The 13,414-nt window shown below is 43.1% G+C and overlaps 1 protein-coding gene across 1 annotated transcript; it reads left to right on the top strand.

Moving 5' to 3' along the window:
* The first annotated feature begins 1,118 nt into the window (after positions 1-1,118).
* On the top strand, positions 1,119-4,904 carry LOC120058293 (protein ADP-ribosylarginine hydrolase-like). The gene is made up of 4 exons (XM_039006844.1): positions 1,119-1,213; positions 1,441-1,794; positions 2,950-3,313; positions 3,923-4,904. The coding sequence occupies exons 2-4, from the start codon at positions 1,470-1,472 to the stop codon at positions 4,335-4,337; spliced, it is 1,104 nt and encodes a 367-aa protein (XP_038862772.1). The 5' UTR covers positions 1,119-1,213; positions 1,441-1,469; the 3' UTR covers positions 4,338-4,904.
* Positions 4,905-13,414: the final 8,510 nt, after the last annotated feature.

The raw sequence follows: 13,414 nt of genomic DNA, 5'->3' as shown, positions 1-13,414 counted from the left end.
TTATAGCCCCGCTACTGTATATAGCCTGTCTTTTTACTGTTGTTTTATTTACCTATCTATTGTTCACCAAATACCTTTTTTACACTATTGGTTAGAGCCTGTAAGTAAGCATTTCACTGTAAGGTCTACTACACCTGTCGTATTCGGTGCACGTGACAAATAAAGTTTGATTTGATTCGATTTGTTTTTGCAAGGGACCAGTATACTTCCATTATCAAAATGTAGATATACACTGAGTGCACAAAACATTAAGAACACCTTCCTAATATTGAGTTGCACACTGCTCTTTTGTCTTGCCCATTCACCCTCTGAATGGCAGGCATACACAATCCATCTCTCAATTGACTCAAGGCTTAAAAATCCTTATTTAACCTGTCTCCCCCCTTCATCTAAACTGATTGAAGTGAATTTAACAGGTGACATCAATAAGGGATCATAGCTTTCACCTGGATTCACCTGGTCAGTCTATGTCACGGAAAGAGCAGGTGTCCTTAATGTTTTTTACACTCCGTTCACAATATGAATGGTATACACTTTATATCAAGATATATACCATAAGATTTAAAACTAATGTTGTAACATTATCAACAAGCTCCAAAACAATTGTTTGTTGATGACATTGGTTGAAACAAGATTTTACATCATTTTGGGGTTTTCCTGTGGTCTGGGGGAATTCACCCAAAGATGGTGGATAAATAAAGATGTCTTACTGAGGTTGTTAACAATTGAAAAAAAATGGTCATAGTTTCAGTCTGCTTAAGCAAGGGGCGGCTCTCCCATGGACACCAATACGATAGCAACTGGGTTTGGTCTGCTTAGCAACACTCCTGAGAGATGATGTCAGCTTGGTTTTTTACAGTGAGGACACACTGGGCGCCATCCTTGGTCAAACTTTAACATAAACAATAACCTATAAATGTTTTATACGGCATAAAGTTTTAGAATAGACCGTGAAGAAAATGTACAATAGTCAATAAACTATGAATTTCCCATTTACTTCCAGAAGATGGGGCAATTGCAACGTCACATTCACAATCCCATTGGCCCTAATCCAGGAAGTGTTTTTCAAAACTCATTGTTGCCTTGTATGGAGCTGAGAGGGGGTGGAGACTGCAAAAGGGAAAGTACAGAATTACAGGAAGGGAACCGACAGAGGGGAACCGACACTCAAGTTCTGTCTATATAAGTCTTTACGATCAACCCTCAGCACAAGGTATCAATTTACTGCACTAGCTCGACTTGGGGACATTCGATAATTCTACACAATACATTCATATCTCTACATTCTGTGATGTTTGTCTTTGATCATTGATGGTTCAGTTACTCTCATTATGGTTGACAGCCTCATATCTCGTCTCAACAGCTTTTTTCTGTATTTTATATTAATTGACATTCAATGTCACATACAATTAGTCAATGAGCCAATGGAATCTCTTACAGAAGTAATTGAACACCAACCAGATCTCACCATGTCAGACACGGTCCCCCTGGAACAGAGGTACAAGGCCAGCATGGTCCTGAGTGGAGCAGGAGATGCCCTGGGCTACAACCATGGTAACTGGGAATTTGAAAAGGATGGAGTGTTCATACATGAGGAAGTTCAGAAGAGAGGAGGTCTAGGGAAGCTGGATGCCATAGACTTCCCTGTTAGTGATGACACCGTCATGCACCTGGCTACAGCTGAGGCTCTGGTCAAGGTAGGGAAGGGGAAAGGGGCGTCCCTCCCTGTGCTGTATCGAGCCCTGGTGGAGAAGTACATTGTAAGCATGACAGACATGGATGGAAGAGGAGCAGGTATGTAACAGTTTATATTCCTTTATGAGGTGTGTCATGTTGTGTTAACATGAGTGGCAAATGGCAATATTTCTGCACACTTGGACACGGTACACTTAACTTAGATGTAAATATAGGGGACCTACGTGGTTCTGGTACCGGTTCTGTGGACACCTTAGATCTGGCTTGCATTGAGCAATAGCGCTGGTTCCCACGTACATAGTAGTATTTTTTCTGAGCCTATCTGTCGTATGATGTGAAATCTGAAACCACTTTAAGCTGGGATGTCCCTTCTACCATTTAATTCGCTCTTCCGACTGTCCATCAACTCCTAGCTGAACCCTACCTCACAGGAGAAGCACATGCCTGCGATAGTTACATCGTAGCACAGCAGGAGAGAGTGGTCTCATCATGGTGGCACATTCAGAGATTGAATTATAGCCATTCATCTAAAATAAAAATCTCTTTCCATTTGTCATAGACAGACAATATTAGCATGCAATGAAAGGTGCGTTCCTAACGAGTTCTGGAAGCCAATCTAGACCTCTGTGAGACATTCACAGATGGGGGCAGATGTTTTGATCAAGAGAGACCTTTAGAAAATCTGCACATTTTCTCTAACACTAAACATACAAATATTTTTGCATTTACATTTTTTGTCATTTAGCAGACACTCTTATCCAGAGCAACTTTCAGTAGAGTGCAGACATTTTCATATTTTGTTATTTTTTCATACTGGTCCCCTGCGGGAAACGAACCCACGCGTTGCAACCACCATGCTCTACCAACTGAACCACATGTATTTTACAGTTATAATGAAGGTGAAATCTTATAGTAATGTTATAATTTGATTTGAAGTCCTATTCATACAGTTTTGTTGAATAGGAAATACATCATATAAATATTTCATACTTTCATGTTTTTTATCTTATTTGTACTGTGCAGTTGAGCGTATGTCCTCAAAAGTGACCTCAGCAATTTCTAACCATTTTTACCAAAAATGTGAGATTTTAACATTTATTGGAGTATGCAACATTACTAGTTATTGATTATGGCCCTATCATCAAAAATAATAACTTTGGGGGATTTTGAAGATTACATTTTTGATTACATTTAGTTACATTTAAATCCACATGTTGATATTCAATAATTATACTCCCTCTGTCTCCGCTGTAGGCCTCACCTGCATCAACAGCGTTGCAAAGCACAGACAGAGAACTGACGAGGACATTAAGATTCCCTTTGACAAGAGGGGCGGAGGGTGTGGGGCAGCCATGAGGGCCATGTGTATCGGCCTGCGCTTCCCCGACCCTGAGCAGGAGCACCTGCTGATAGCAGTAAGTGTGGAGAGTGGGCGTCTGACCCACCACCACCCCACAGGTTACTTGGGAGCCCTGGCTGCAGCCCTGTTCACGGCCTACGCAGTGAGGGGCACCCTGCCCGTGGAGGCCTGGGGACACAGACTCCTGGAGGTCCTGGACAAAGCCAAGGAGTACGTCAGGCATTCGGGCAATTGTGTGGAGCTGAACATGGAGCACTGGTGAGGCATTTGTTGTGGTTGGCTGCAGAGGAGGCTGGTGGGCAGAGTGGAACAGTGGGCGGACTGGAACGGTGTCAAACACATGGTTTCCATGTCTTTGATATGTTTGATACCACTCCATTCCAACCATTACAATAAGCCAGTCCTCTCTGCCCAACAGCCTCCTTTGGTTGACTGTACGTCACAACTCAATGTTAATTAGTGAACGTTGTTGTTTATAAAGAAATGTGACATACTGATGTTCCAGTTAATAATACACCATTGTCCAACCCAGATATTGGATCTTAGTTTCTACATTTTTTTGTTGCTGAGAATTTACCTGCGCTGGAGGAAATGGAGATGAGCTTGGGGTTTACATAAATTCACACAAAACTGCACTAACACCCGGTCAAATTATCAGTATTCCATTTTTCATGTAACCTCATTTTACCAGCAAAAAGCCTAATCACCGATCACGCAACATCATGGACTAAACGATCAAATCCTGTTGCTGCAGAAATATTTTGCTGCGACAATACAGGCCAAATTAAATACTACATCTAAGTCTGGGTTTACAAAGTAGAATGATGTGTAAGTTTCATCTGCTTCTGACGTAACTTATTTTTCCAGGGACTACTTTGGAATTCAGTGGAAATCCTATTTAGAAAAGAGAGGCATTCTGGATGGAAAGAGCAAACCTCAGTTTCCAGAGTCCTACGGCGTGAAGGAGAGGGAGCGTTTCTATGGGACGGTGAGCTTCGATGGTATGGGTGGCGCCAGTGGGCATGATGCTCCCATGATAGCTTACGATGCCCTCCTGAAAGCAGGTGACTCCTGGGTTGAGCTGGCCAATCATGGCTTCTTCCATGGTGGGGACAGCGACTCCACGGCCGTGATCGCTGCTGCCTGGTGGGGCGCACTGTTCGGCTTCAGAGGGGTGCCAGAGATCAACTACCAGAGGCTTGAGTACCGTGACAGGCTATCCAAACTAGGGCAACGACTATACGAGCTCAGGGGAAAACCTCTTGGAACTGAGAAACAGTGATGTAAATTAATCCAATAGATGGTTAAAGGTGAAATTCATTACATATCCTGCAGATGATCAGTCATTTCTCCTTTTTTGACACTAATTTTGCATCCTTTGGTTTTTTTATTACATATTTTTTAAGAATATGACTGGATCTGGAAAGATTTATAGAGGACTTATGATCTCAAACTGCAGTCTACCTACTGACTAGGAGATGGAGCCAGAATGTTCTGTATAATAACAAACATTTTCTTTTATGGCAACGAAAAATGTTTAATTACCTGCCTATAATCAATCCTTCACTAACATACATTACTGCTACGGTTGTTGTGCTATTTTTGTAGCACATTAGCTATGGCAGAGTGTAAAAACGGATTGCTTTACTTCAGATTAGATTGAGGTTATTGTGTACATCTTCAAAATGAAGACTACAAGTACGGTGGTGACCAGAGGGTGGCAGTGTAACTTAACAAATCACTCTTGAAACTCCCTCCTCTCTCTCTTTCTCTCTCCATCTCTCTCTCTCAATTCAATTTCAATAGAAGGTCTTTATTGGCATGGAAAACATATGTTTACATTGCCAAAGCAATGGATAATAAACAAAAGTGAAATAAACAGTAAAATAACATTACACTCACAAAAGTTCAGATATCATATGTCTATATACAGTGTTGCAACGATGTGCAAATGGTTCAAGTACAAAAGGGAAATAAATAGATCAAATTTACAATGGTGTTTGTTCTTCACTGGTTCTCTCTCTCTCTCTTTTTCTTTGTCTCTCGCTCTCTCTCTCTCCCTCCCTCCCTTCCTCCCTCCCAGAAAAACCTGCTGTTCTCTTTTCTGAAACTTGGTTTTCCAGTGAAGCCTGTTTAACAGTGTGGCTTCTATCCCATACCAGCTTGTTATATGAAAGTGGTTGCAACCATCACTGTAGAAAATTATGAACAATTTAAACGTGAACTGTATGTCTGGCTCAGTCTTTGATATCCTTAAAGTAATTTTTCCTATCTGCTGATAAGTTAAGATAGGGCAATTCCACTCTAGATTGTTCTCGTAGTTCTCACATAGGAACTTCATTGGGAGGAAGGATATTTACAGAGGAATGGCCATTTTAGGCCCTTTTTTAGACCTGTTCATGCCTCCTGCTAGACCCTATGATCTGTGAACTGTACATGATACAGACATGATACAGACACATCTTGGTGTCATTATACTCCATATAGTGTTCCCTCAAACATGGAGTACTGTATGTCTAGATTCTGAAATACAAATGTTCACATTCATTTATTCAATATAAAAAATATGAGTATCTCAAAACTACCCTTTTGATTTTGCTTATTTTTAGACATATTGTTTGTAATGTAACATTTCCAGAGTGGGCTCTCTGGTACTTTTAATGAAATTACCCATTGTATACATTTACATTATAGGTCATTAACCAATTACAGCCCCCCCTTTAGGATTTCACATTCAGCAAGTCACCAGCAGAGGGAGTTCTCTTTGAATCCATTTTCCCATTCACTGTGTTGGTGCTGATCGTAAAATTGACCATACCTTCACTCTGAAAATGTGATGTACTTGCTGAGTAAATTGTTCCAAACAGTTTAGTCTTAAAATGAACGGTAACATTTTACTTAACACCTAGGATCATAACACGTCATGACATGGTCATAATCATTTTGGAAACCAGGTTTGCTGTTTATTTGAGCAATATGAGATGGAAGGAAGTTCCATGCAACAACTTCCGGCGCTGACAGAGATGGCCGCCTCGCTTCGCGTTCCTAGGAAACTATGCAGTATTTTTTTTTTTATGTGTTATTTCTTACATTGTTACCCCAGGTAATCTTAGGTTTTATTACATACAGTCGGGAGGAACTATTGGATATAAGAACAACGTCAACTCACCAACATTACGACCAGGAAGACGACTTTCCCGAAGCGGATCCTCTGTTTTCCCCACCACCCAGGACAATGGATCGGATCCCAGCCAGCGACCCAAAACAACGGCACCATAGAAGGGGCAGACGGAGCGGTCTTCTGGTCAGGCTCCATAGACGGGCACATCGCGCACTGCTCCCGAGCATACTACTCGCCAATGTCCAGTCTCTTGACAACAAGGTAGAGGAAATCTGTGCAAGGGTAGCCTTCCAGAGAGACATCAGAGACTGTAACTTTCTTTGTTTCAAGGAAACATGGCTCACTCGAGACACGCTATCGAAGTCGGTACAGCCAGCTGGTTTCTTCACGCATCGCGCCGACAGAATCAAGCATCTTCCTGGTAAGAAGAAGGGTGGGGGTGTATGCCTTATGATTAACGAGACGTGGTGTGATCATAACAACATACAGGAACTCAAGTCCTTCTGTTCACCTGACTTAGAATTCCTCACAATCAAATGCCGACCGCATTATCTACCTAGAGAAATCTCTTCGATTACAATCACAGCCGCATATATCCCTCCCAAGCAGACACATCGATGGCCCTGAACGAACTTCATTTGACTATGTAAACTGGAAACCACATATCCTGAGGCTGCATTTATTGTAGCTGGGGATTTTAACAAGGCAAATCTGGAAACAAGGCTCCCTAAATTCTATCAGCATATTGATTGCGCAACCAGGGCTGGCAAAACTCTAGACCATTTTTATTCTAACTTCCGCGATTCATATAAGGCCCTCCACCCCCCTCCTTTCGGAAAAGCTGACCACGACACCATTTTGTTGCTTCCAGCCTATAGACAGGAACTAAAACAGGAAGCTCCCGCGCTCAGGTCTGTTCAACACTGGTCCAACCAATCGGATTCCACTTCAAGATTGCTTCGGTCACGTGGACTGGGATGTGTTCTGCATTGCGGCAAAAAACAACATTGATGAATACTCTGATTCTGTGAGCGGGTTTATTAGCAAGTGCATCGGCGATGTCGTACCCACAGCGTCTATTAAAACATTCCCCAACCAGAAACCGTGGATTGATGGCAGCATTCGCGCAAAACTGAAAGCGCGAACCACTGCTTTTAATCAGGGTAAGGTAACCGGAAACATGACCGAATACAAACAGTGTAGCTATTCCCTCCGCAAGGCAATCAAACAAGCTAAGCATCAGTATAGAGACAAAGTAGAGTCGCAATTCATTGGCTCAGACACGAGAGGTATGTGGCAGGGTCTACAGTCAATCACGGACTATAAAAAGAAAACCAGCCCCATCGCGGACCAGGATGTCTTGCTCCCAGACAGACTAAACAACTTCTTTGCTCGCTTTGAGGACAAAACAGTGCCACTGACACGGCCCGCTACCAAAACCTGCGGGCTCTCCTTCACAGCAGCCGACCTGAGCAAAACATTTAAACGTGTCAACCAAACGCAAGGCTGCAGGCCCAGACGATATCCCCAGCCGCGTCCTCAGAGCATGCGCAGACCAGCTGGCTGGTGTTTTTACGGACATATTCAATCAATCCTTATCCCAGTCTGCTGTCCCCACATGCTTCAAGAGGGCCACCATTGTTCCTGTTCCCAAGAAAGCTAAGGTAACTGAGCTAAATGACTTCTGCCCCGTAGCACTCACTTCCGTCATCATGAAGTGCTTTGAGAGATTAGTCAAGGACCATATCACCTCCATCCTACCTGACACCCTAGACCCACTCCAATTTGCTTACCGCCCCAATAGGGCCACAGACGGGGCAATCGCAATCACACTGCCCTAACCCATCTGGACAAGAGGAATACCTATGTGAGAATGCTGTTCATCGACTACAGCTCAGCATTTAACACCATAGTACCCTCCGAACTCATCATCAAGCTCGAGACCCTGGGTCTCGACCCCGCCCTGTGCAACTGGGTCCTGGACTTCCTGATGGGCCGCCCCCAGGTGGTGAGGGTAGGAAACAACATCTCCACCCTGCTGATCCTCAACACTGGGGCCCCACAGGGGTGCGTTCTCAGCCCCTCTCCTGTACTCCCTGTTCACCCATGACTGCGTGGCCATGCACGCCTCCAACTCAATCCACAAGTTTGCATACGACACTACAGTGGTAGGCTTGATTACCAACAACAACGAGACGGCCTTCAGGGAGGAGGTGAGGGCCCTCGGAGTGTGGTGTCAGGAAAATAATCTCACACTCAACATCAACAAAACAAAGGAGATGATCGTGGACTTCAGGAAACAGCAGAGGGAGCACCCCCCTATCCACATCGACGGGACAGTAGTGGAGGGTAGAAAGTTAAGTTCCTCGGCGTACACATCATGGACAAACTGAAATGGTCCAACCACACAGACAGCGTGGTGAAGAAGGCGCAGCAGCGCCTCTTCAACCTCAGAAGGCTGAAGAAATTAGGCTTGTCACCAAAAACACACAAACTTTTGCAGATGCACAATCGAGAGCATCCTGTCAAGCTGTATCACTACGCCCATAACAGTAAGGCTCTCCAGAGGGTAGTGAGGTCTGCACAACGCATCACCGGGGGCAAACTACCTGCCCTCCAGGACACCTACACCACCCGATGTCACAGGAAGGCCAAAAAGATCATCAAGGACAACAACCACCCGAGCCACTGCCTGTTCACCCCGCTATCATCCAGAAGGCGAGGTCAGTACAGGTGCATCAAAGCAGGGACCGAGAGACTGAAAAACAGCTTCTATCTCAAGGCCATCAGACTGTTAAACAGCCACCACTAACATTGAGGGGCTGCTGCCAACATACTGACTCAACTCCAGCCACTTTAAAAATGGAAAAAATGTATGTAATAAATGTATCACTAGCCACTTTAAACAATGCCACTTTCACATGGTTACATACCCTACATTACTCATCTCATATGTATATACTGTACTCTATACCATCTACTGCATCTTGCCTATGCCCTTCTATACCATCACTCATTCATATATTTTTTGTGTACATATTATTCATTCCTTTATACACACACGTGTAAAGTAGTTGTGAAATTGTTAGGTTAGATTACTCGTTGGATATTACTGCATTGTCGGAACTAGAAGCACAAGCACTTCGCTACACTCGCATTAACATCTGATAACCATGTGTTTGTGACAAATACGATTGAGAAAAAAAACTCACCCAAATGTATAGTCCCGTTGGAAAATATAAATGTAGTGTTTGAAAGTGTGAAAATAAATGTGTATCACATTGCAAATACACTTAAAAGTTCCTTTTTATATGAAATGACAAAAACGTTCTTGCATCCCACATCCTTGCCTAATTCTCAATCGTATGGTAGAAGAAGGTCCAGGGTCACTCTCCTCGTACCCTCTTCTCCAATAGGTTTTGAAAAGGAGGCAAGGAAGTAAGCGATAGGAAATATTAATTTAAAAGACACTGTGTTTGGCCAACGTGTGAGTGCGAACAGGTGGGTGGGGCAGACTTGAAAAGTTCTGTTGTTCAAAACTTCCTTCTCTAACCTATCGACTTCAAATAGAGTGGGGACTTACATCTTGATTCCATCTACGTTCTGCCTGGCTGGTCTGTCCTTGTGGAAGTTGTAATCTAGTGCTTCCAACGAGTAGCCTCGTTTCACTGTAAAAAATAAAATTAAACCATCTAGTGTTCAGCGAAATAACTACACAATGTCAAATACAGGTAGCCTAGTCAAATAATTAACATCCAATCACATTAATCGTTACGCTCTCGTGGGAATTCCACTAACGGTCCGTATGTAACTTTAGCCATATCGAAGAGGCGCAAATATGATGAGAACTACATTGATTTGGGGTTCACTTATATTGGGAGTTGTGCCTTTCTTTAGCCACAGTGTGTTATATTTGCAAAAGTACTATCTCACAACTCGATGAAACCTTCACTCTTGCACAGACATTTAGAAACAAAACATGGCATTTTTTTTTTTTTAGAAACAAAACAAGCCACAGGAGTTTGAGCGAGAATTAAGACGATTTTAGAGTAGTAAGACATGTATAAAAGCAATAGACACCATTTTATTTGTATTTTTTATTTCACCAGGTAGGCAAGTTGAAAACAAGTTCTCATTTACAATTGTGACCTGGCCAAGATAAAGCAAAGCAGTTTGACGCATACAACAACACAGAGTTACACATGGAGTAAAACAAACATACAGTAGAAAAATAAGTCTATATACAATGTGAGCAAATGAGTTGAGATAAGGGAGGTAAAGGCAAAGAAAGGCCATGGTGGCGAAGTAAATACAATATAGCAAGTAAAACACTGGAATGGTAGATTTGCAGTGGAAGAATGCAAAGTAGAAATATAAATAACGGGGTGCAAAGGAGCAAAATAAATAAATAAATACAGTTGGGGAAGAGGTAGTTGTTTGGGCTAAATTATAGATGGGCTATGTACAGGTGTAGTAATCTGTGAGCTGCTCTGACAGCTGGTGCTTAAAGCTAGTGAGGGAAATAAGTGTTCCCAGTTTCAGAGATTTTTGTAGTTCGTTCCAGTCATTGGCAGCAGAGAACTGGAAGGAGAGGCGGCCAAGGAGGAATTGGCTTTGGGGGTGACCAGAGAGATATACCTGCTGGAGCGTGTGCTACAGGTGGGTGCTGCTATGGTGACCAGCGAGCTGAGATAAGGGGGGACTTTACCTAGCAGGGTCTTGTAGATGACCTGGAGCCAGTGGGTTTGGCGACGAGTATGAAGCGAGGGCCAGCCAACGAGAGCGTACAGGTCGCAGTGGTGGGTAGTATATGGGGCTTTGGTGACAAAACGGATGGCACTGTGATAGACTGCATCCAGCATCCAAACTGGTGCGGCTGGCTTCCGGGTTAAGTGGGCATTGTGTCAAGAAGCAGTGTGGCTTGATTGGGTTGTGTTTCGGAGAATGCACGGCTCTCGAACATTGTCTCTCCCGAGTCCGTATGGGAGTTGCAGCGATGAGACAAGACTGTAACTACCAATTGGATACCATGAAATTGGGGAGAAAAAGGGGTAAAAACAAAATGAAAATGAGGGGGAAGAGCTATGAATGAACAACCGGAGAACCAGGAAAATCAGGAAGATGGAAGCAGGGAAATGAGCTAGCTAACGTAGCGAATGTGCCTCTGGTGGCTAAGAGAAGGATACGGTCGGTTCAAGAAGAACACAGAAAGTTCCAAGAGAAATGGACAGACATGTATTTTTTTGTACTCCATGATGGGACTAGCTCACTTGGTCTTATTTGCCAGAAGGCAGTCAATTGTTTTAAATGAGCAAATTTTGAGCGACCTTTCCAGTCACACCAAAATCAAAACCATGCCCACTTTGACAAAACATATCCGCCACACAGCAACCTCAGAAACAACAAAATAGGGCAACTCAAAGGACAGCTCTTCAGTTTCTTGGCAATTTCTCACAACAGGAATAGACTGATGAGTTTCAGAAGAAAGTGCTTTGTGTCTGGCCATTTTGAGCCTGTAATTGAACCCACAAATGCTGATGCTCCAGATACTCAACTAGTCTAAAGAAGGCCAGTTGTATTGCTTCTTTAATCAGCACAACAGTTTTCAGCTGTGCTAACATAAATACAAAAGGGTTTTCTAATGATCAATTAGCCTTTTAAAATGATAAACTTGGATTTGCTAACACAACGTGCCATTGGAACACAGGAGTGATGGTTGCTGATAATAGGCCTCTGTACACCTATGTAGATATTCCATAAAAAAATCTGACGTTTCCAGCTACAATAGTCATTAACAACATTAACAATGTCTACACTGTATTTCTGATCAATTTGATGTTATTTTAATGGACAAAATATTTGCTTTTCTTTAAAAAAAACAAGTGGCCTCAAACTTTTGAACGATAGTGTACGGTGCGTAGAAATCCGAAGAGGGTGGCAAGCAGAGATAGGAGGGATGGGCTGAGGGAAGCTGAGGGTTGGGATGTGGAATTGGAGACAAGTGGGAGTGGAGTTGCTGGGCGGGGTAAAAAATGACGGTCAAAGAAAAATAAAGTCTAAATAAAACATGACAAAAAGTATGTTTGAATGACACTGAGGGGCAGCATTGTTACAGCTAATGCCAGTTTGCCTGAGGCTGATGCTGTGCAGGTGTTTGTACACATGCATATACACACACTCTCATTCAAATGCACACATACACGGACACACACTTAAATAGTGCCATACATGCACTCAAACATATTCAGTTGGCCTTGCTGTTATGATTTTTGTTGTCCTTTATGTCTTTTGTTATTTGCATTGTTGTTTTCTGTTTTCCTTTGTCTTTTTTCTCTTTTGTTCATTTACTTGGTTGTTGATCCATTGGGGGGTCTCAGATGGTTAAGGGATTGTCAAAGAATGTTTTTAGGCCTCAGCCGAAATATTGTATGCTGATTTCACAAACAAGGAAGCTATTTTAAAGCAAATTAAGGGACTGTAACTCTCAGACTTGACCATAACAAGACGCATAGAAGACATCGGCGAGGATATTGGTAAGCAACTGATTACTGACATATCCGTGGCGCAGTGTTTTACTATTGCCCAATTATGTGTTTGGGTCCGCTTCCCTCAGTCTCTCCAAGATGGCGTAGCAGTCGGACGTGCCAAAGGGGGCGGAGATGCAATCTACTGCAGAGATGTTCTGTCATACTATCCAGGTCTGTACCCCAAAATGTTGAGCTTCTACTTTTAAAAATCCACCTTTCCAGAAATAAGTATCTCACCGTTGCCACTTGTTATAGACCCCCTCAACCCTCAGCTGTGCCCTGGACACCATATGTGAATTGATTGCCCCCCAACTATCTTCAGAGTTCCTACTTTTAGGTGACCTGGGATATGCTTAACAACCCAGCCGTCCTACAATCTAAGCTAGATGTCCTCAATCTCACACAAATTAACAAGGAACCTACCAGGTACAACCCTAAATCCATAACAATGGGCACCCTCATAGATATCATCCTGACCAACTTGCCCTCTAAATATACCTCTGCTGTCTTCAACCAGGATCTCAGCAATCACTGCCTCATTGCCTGCGTCCATAATAGGTCCGCAGTCAAACGACCACCCCTCATCACTGTCAAACGCTCCCTAAAACACTTCAGCGAGCAGGCCTTTCTAATCAACCTGGCACAGGTATCCTGGAAGGATATTGACCTCATCCCGTCAGTAGAGGATGCCTGGTTGCTCTTTAAAAGTGC

The sequence above is a fragment of the Salvelinus namaycush genome, chromosome 13 (assembly GCF_016432855.1).
Source record: "Salvelinus namaycush isolate Seneca chromosome 13, SaNama_1.0, whole genome shotgun sequence".
Classification (NCBI taxonomy): Eukaryota; Metazoa; Chordata; class Actinopteri; order Salmoniformes; family Salmonidae; genus Salvelinus; species Salvelinus namaycush.
This window is presented reverse-complemented; position numbering and strand designations above follow the sequence as displayed.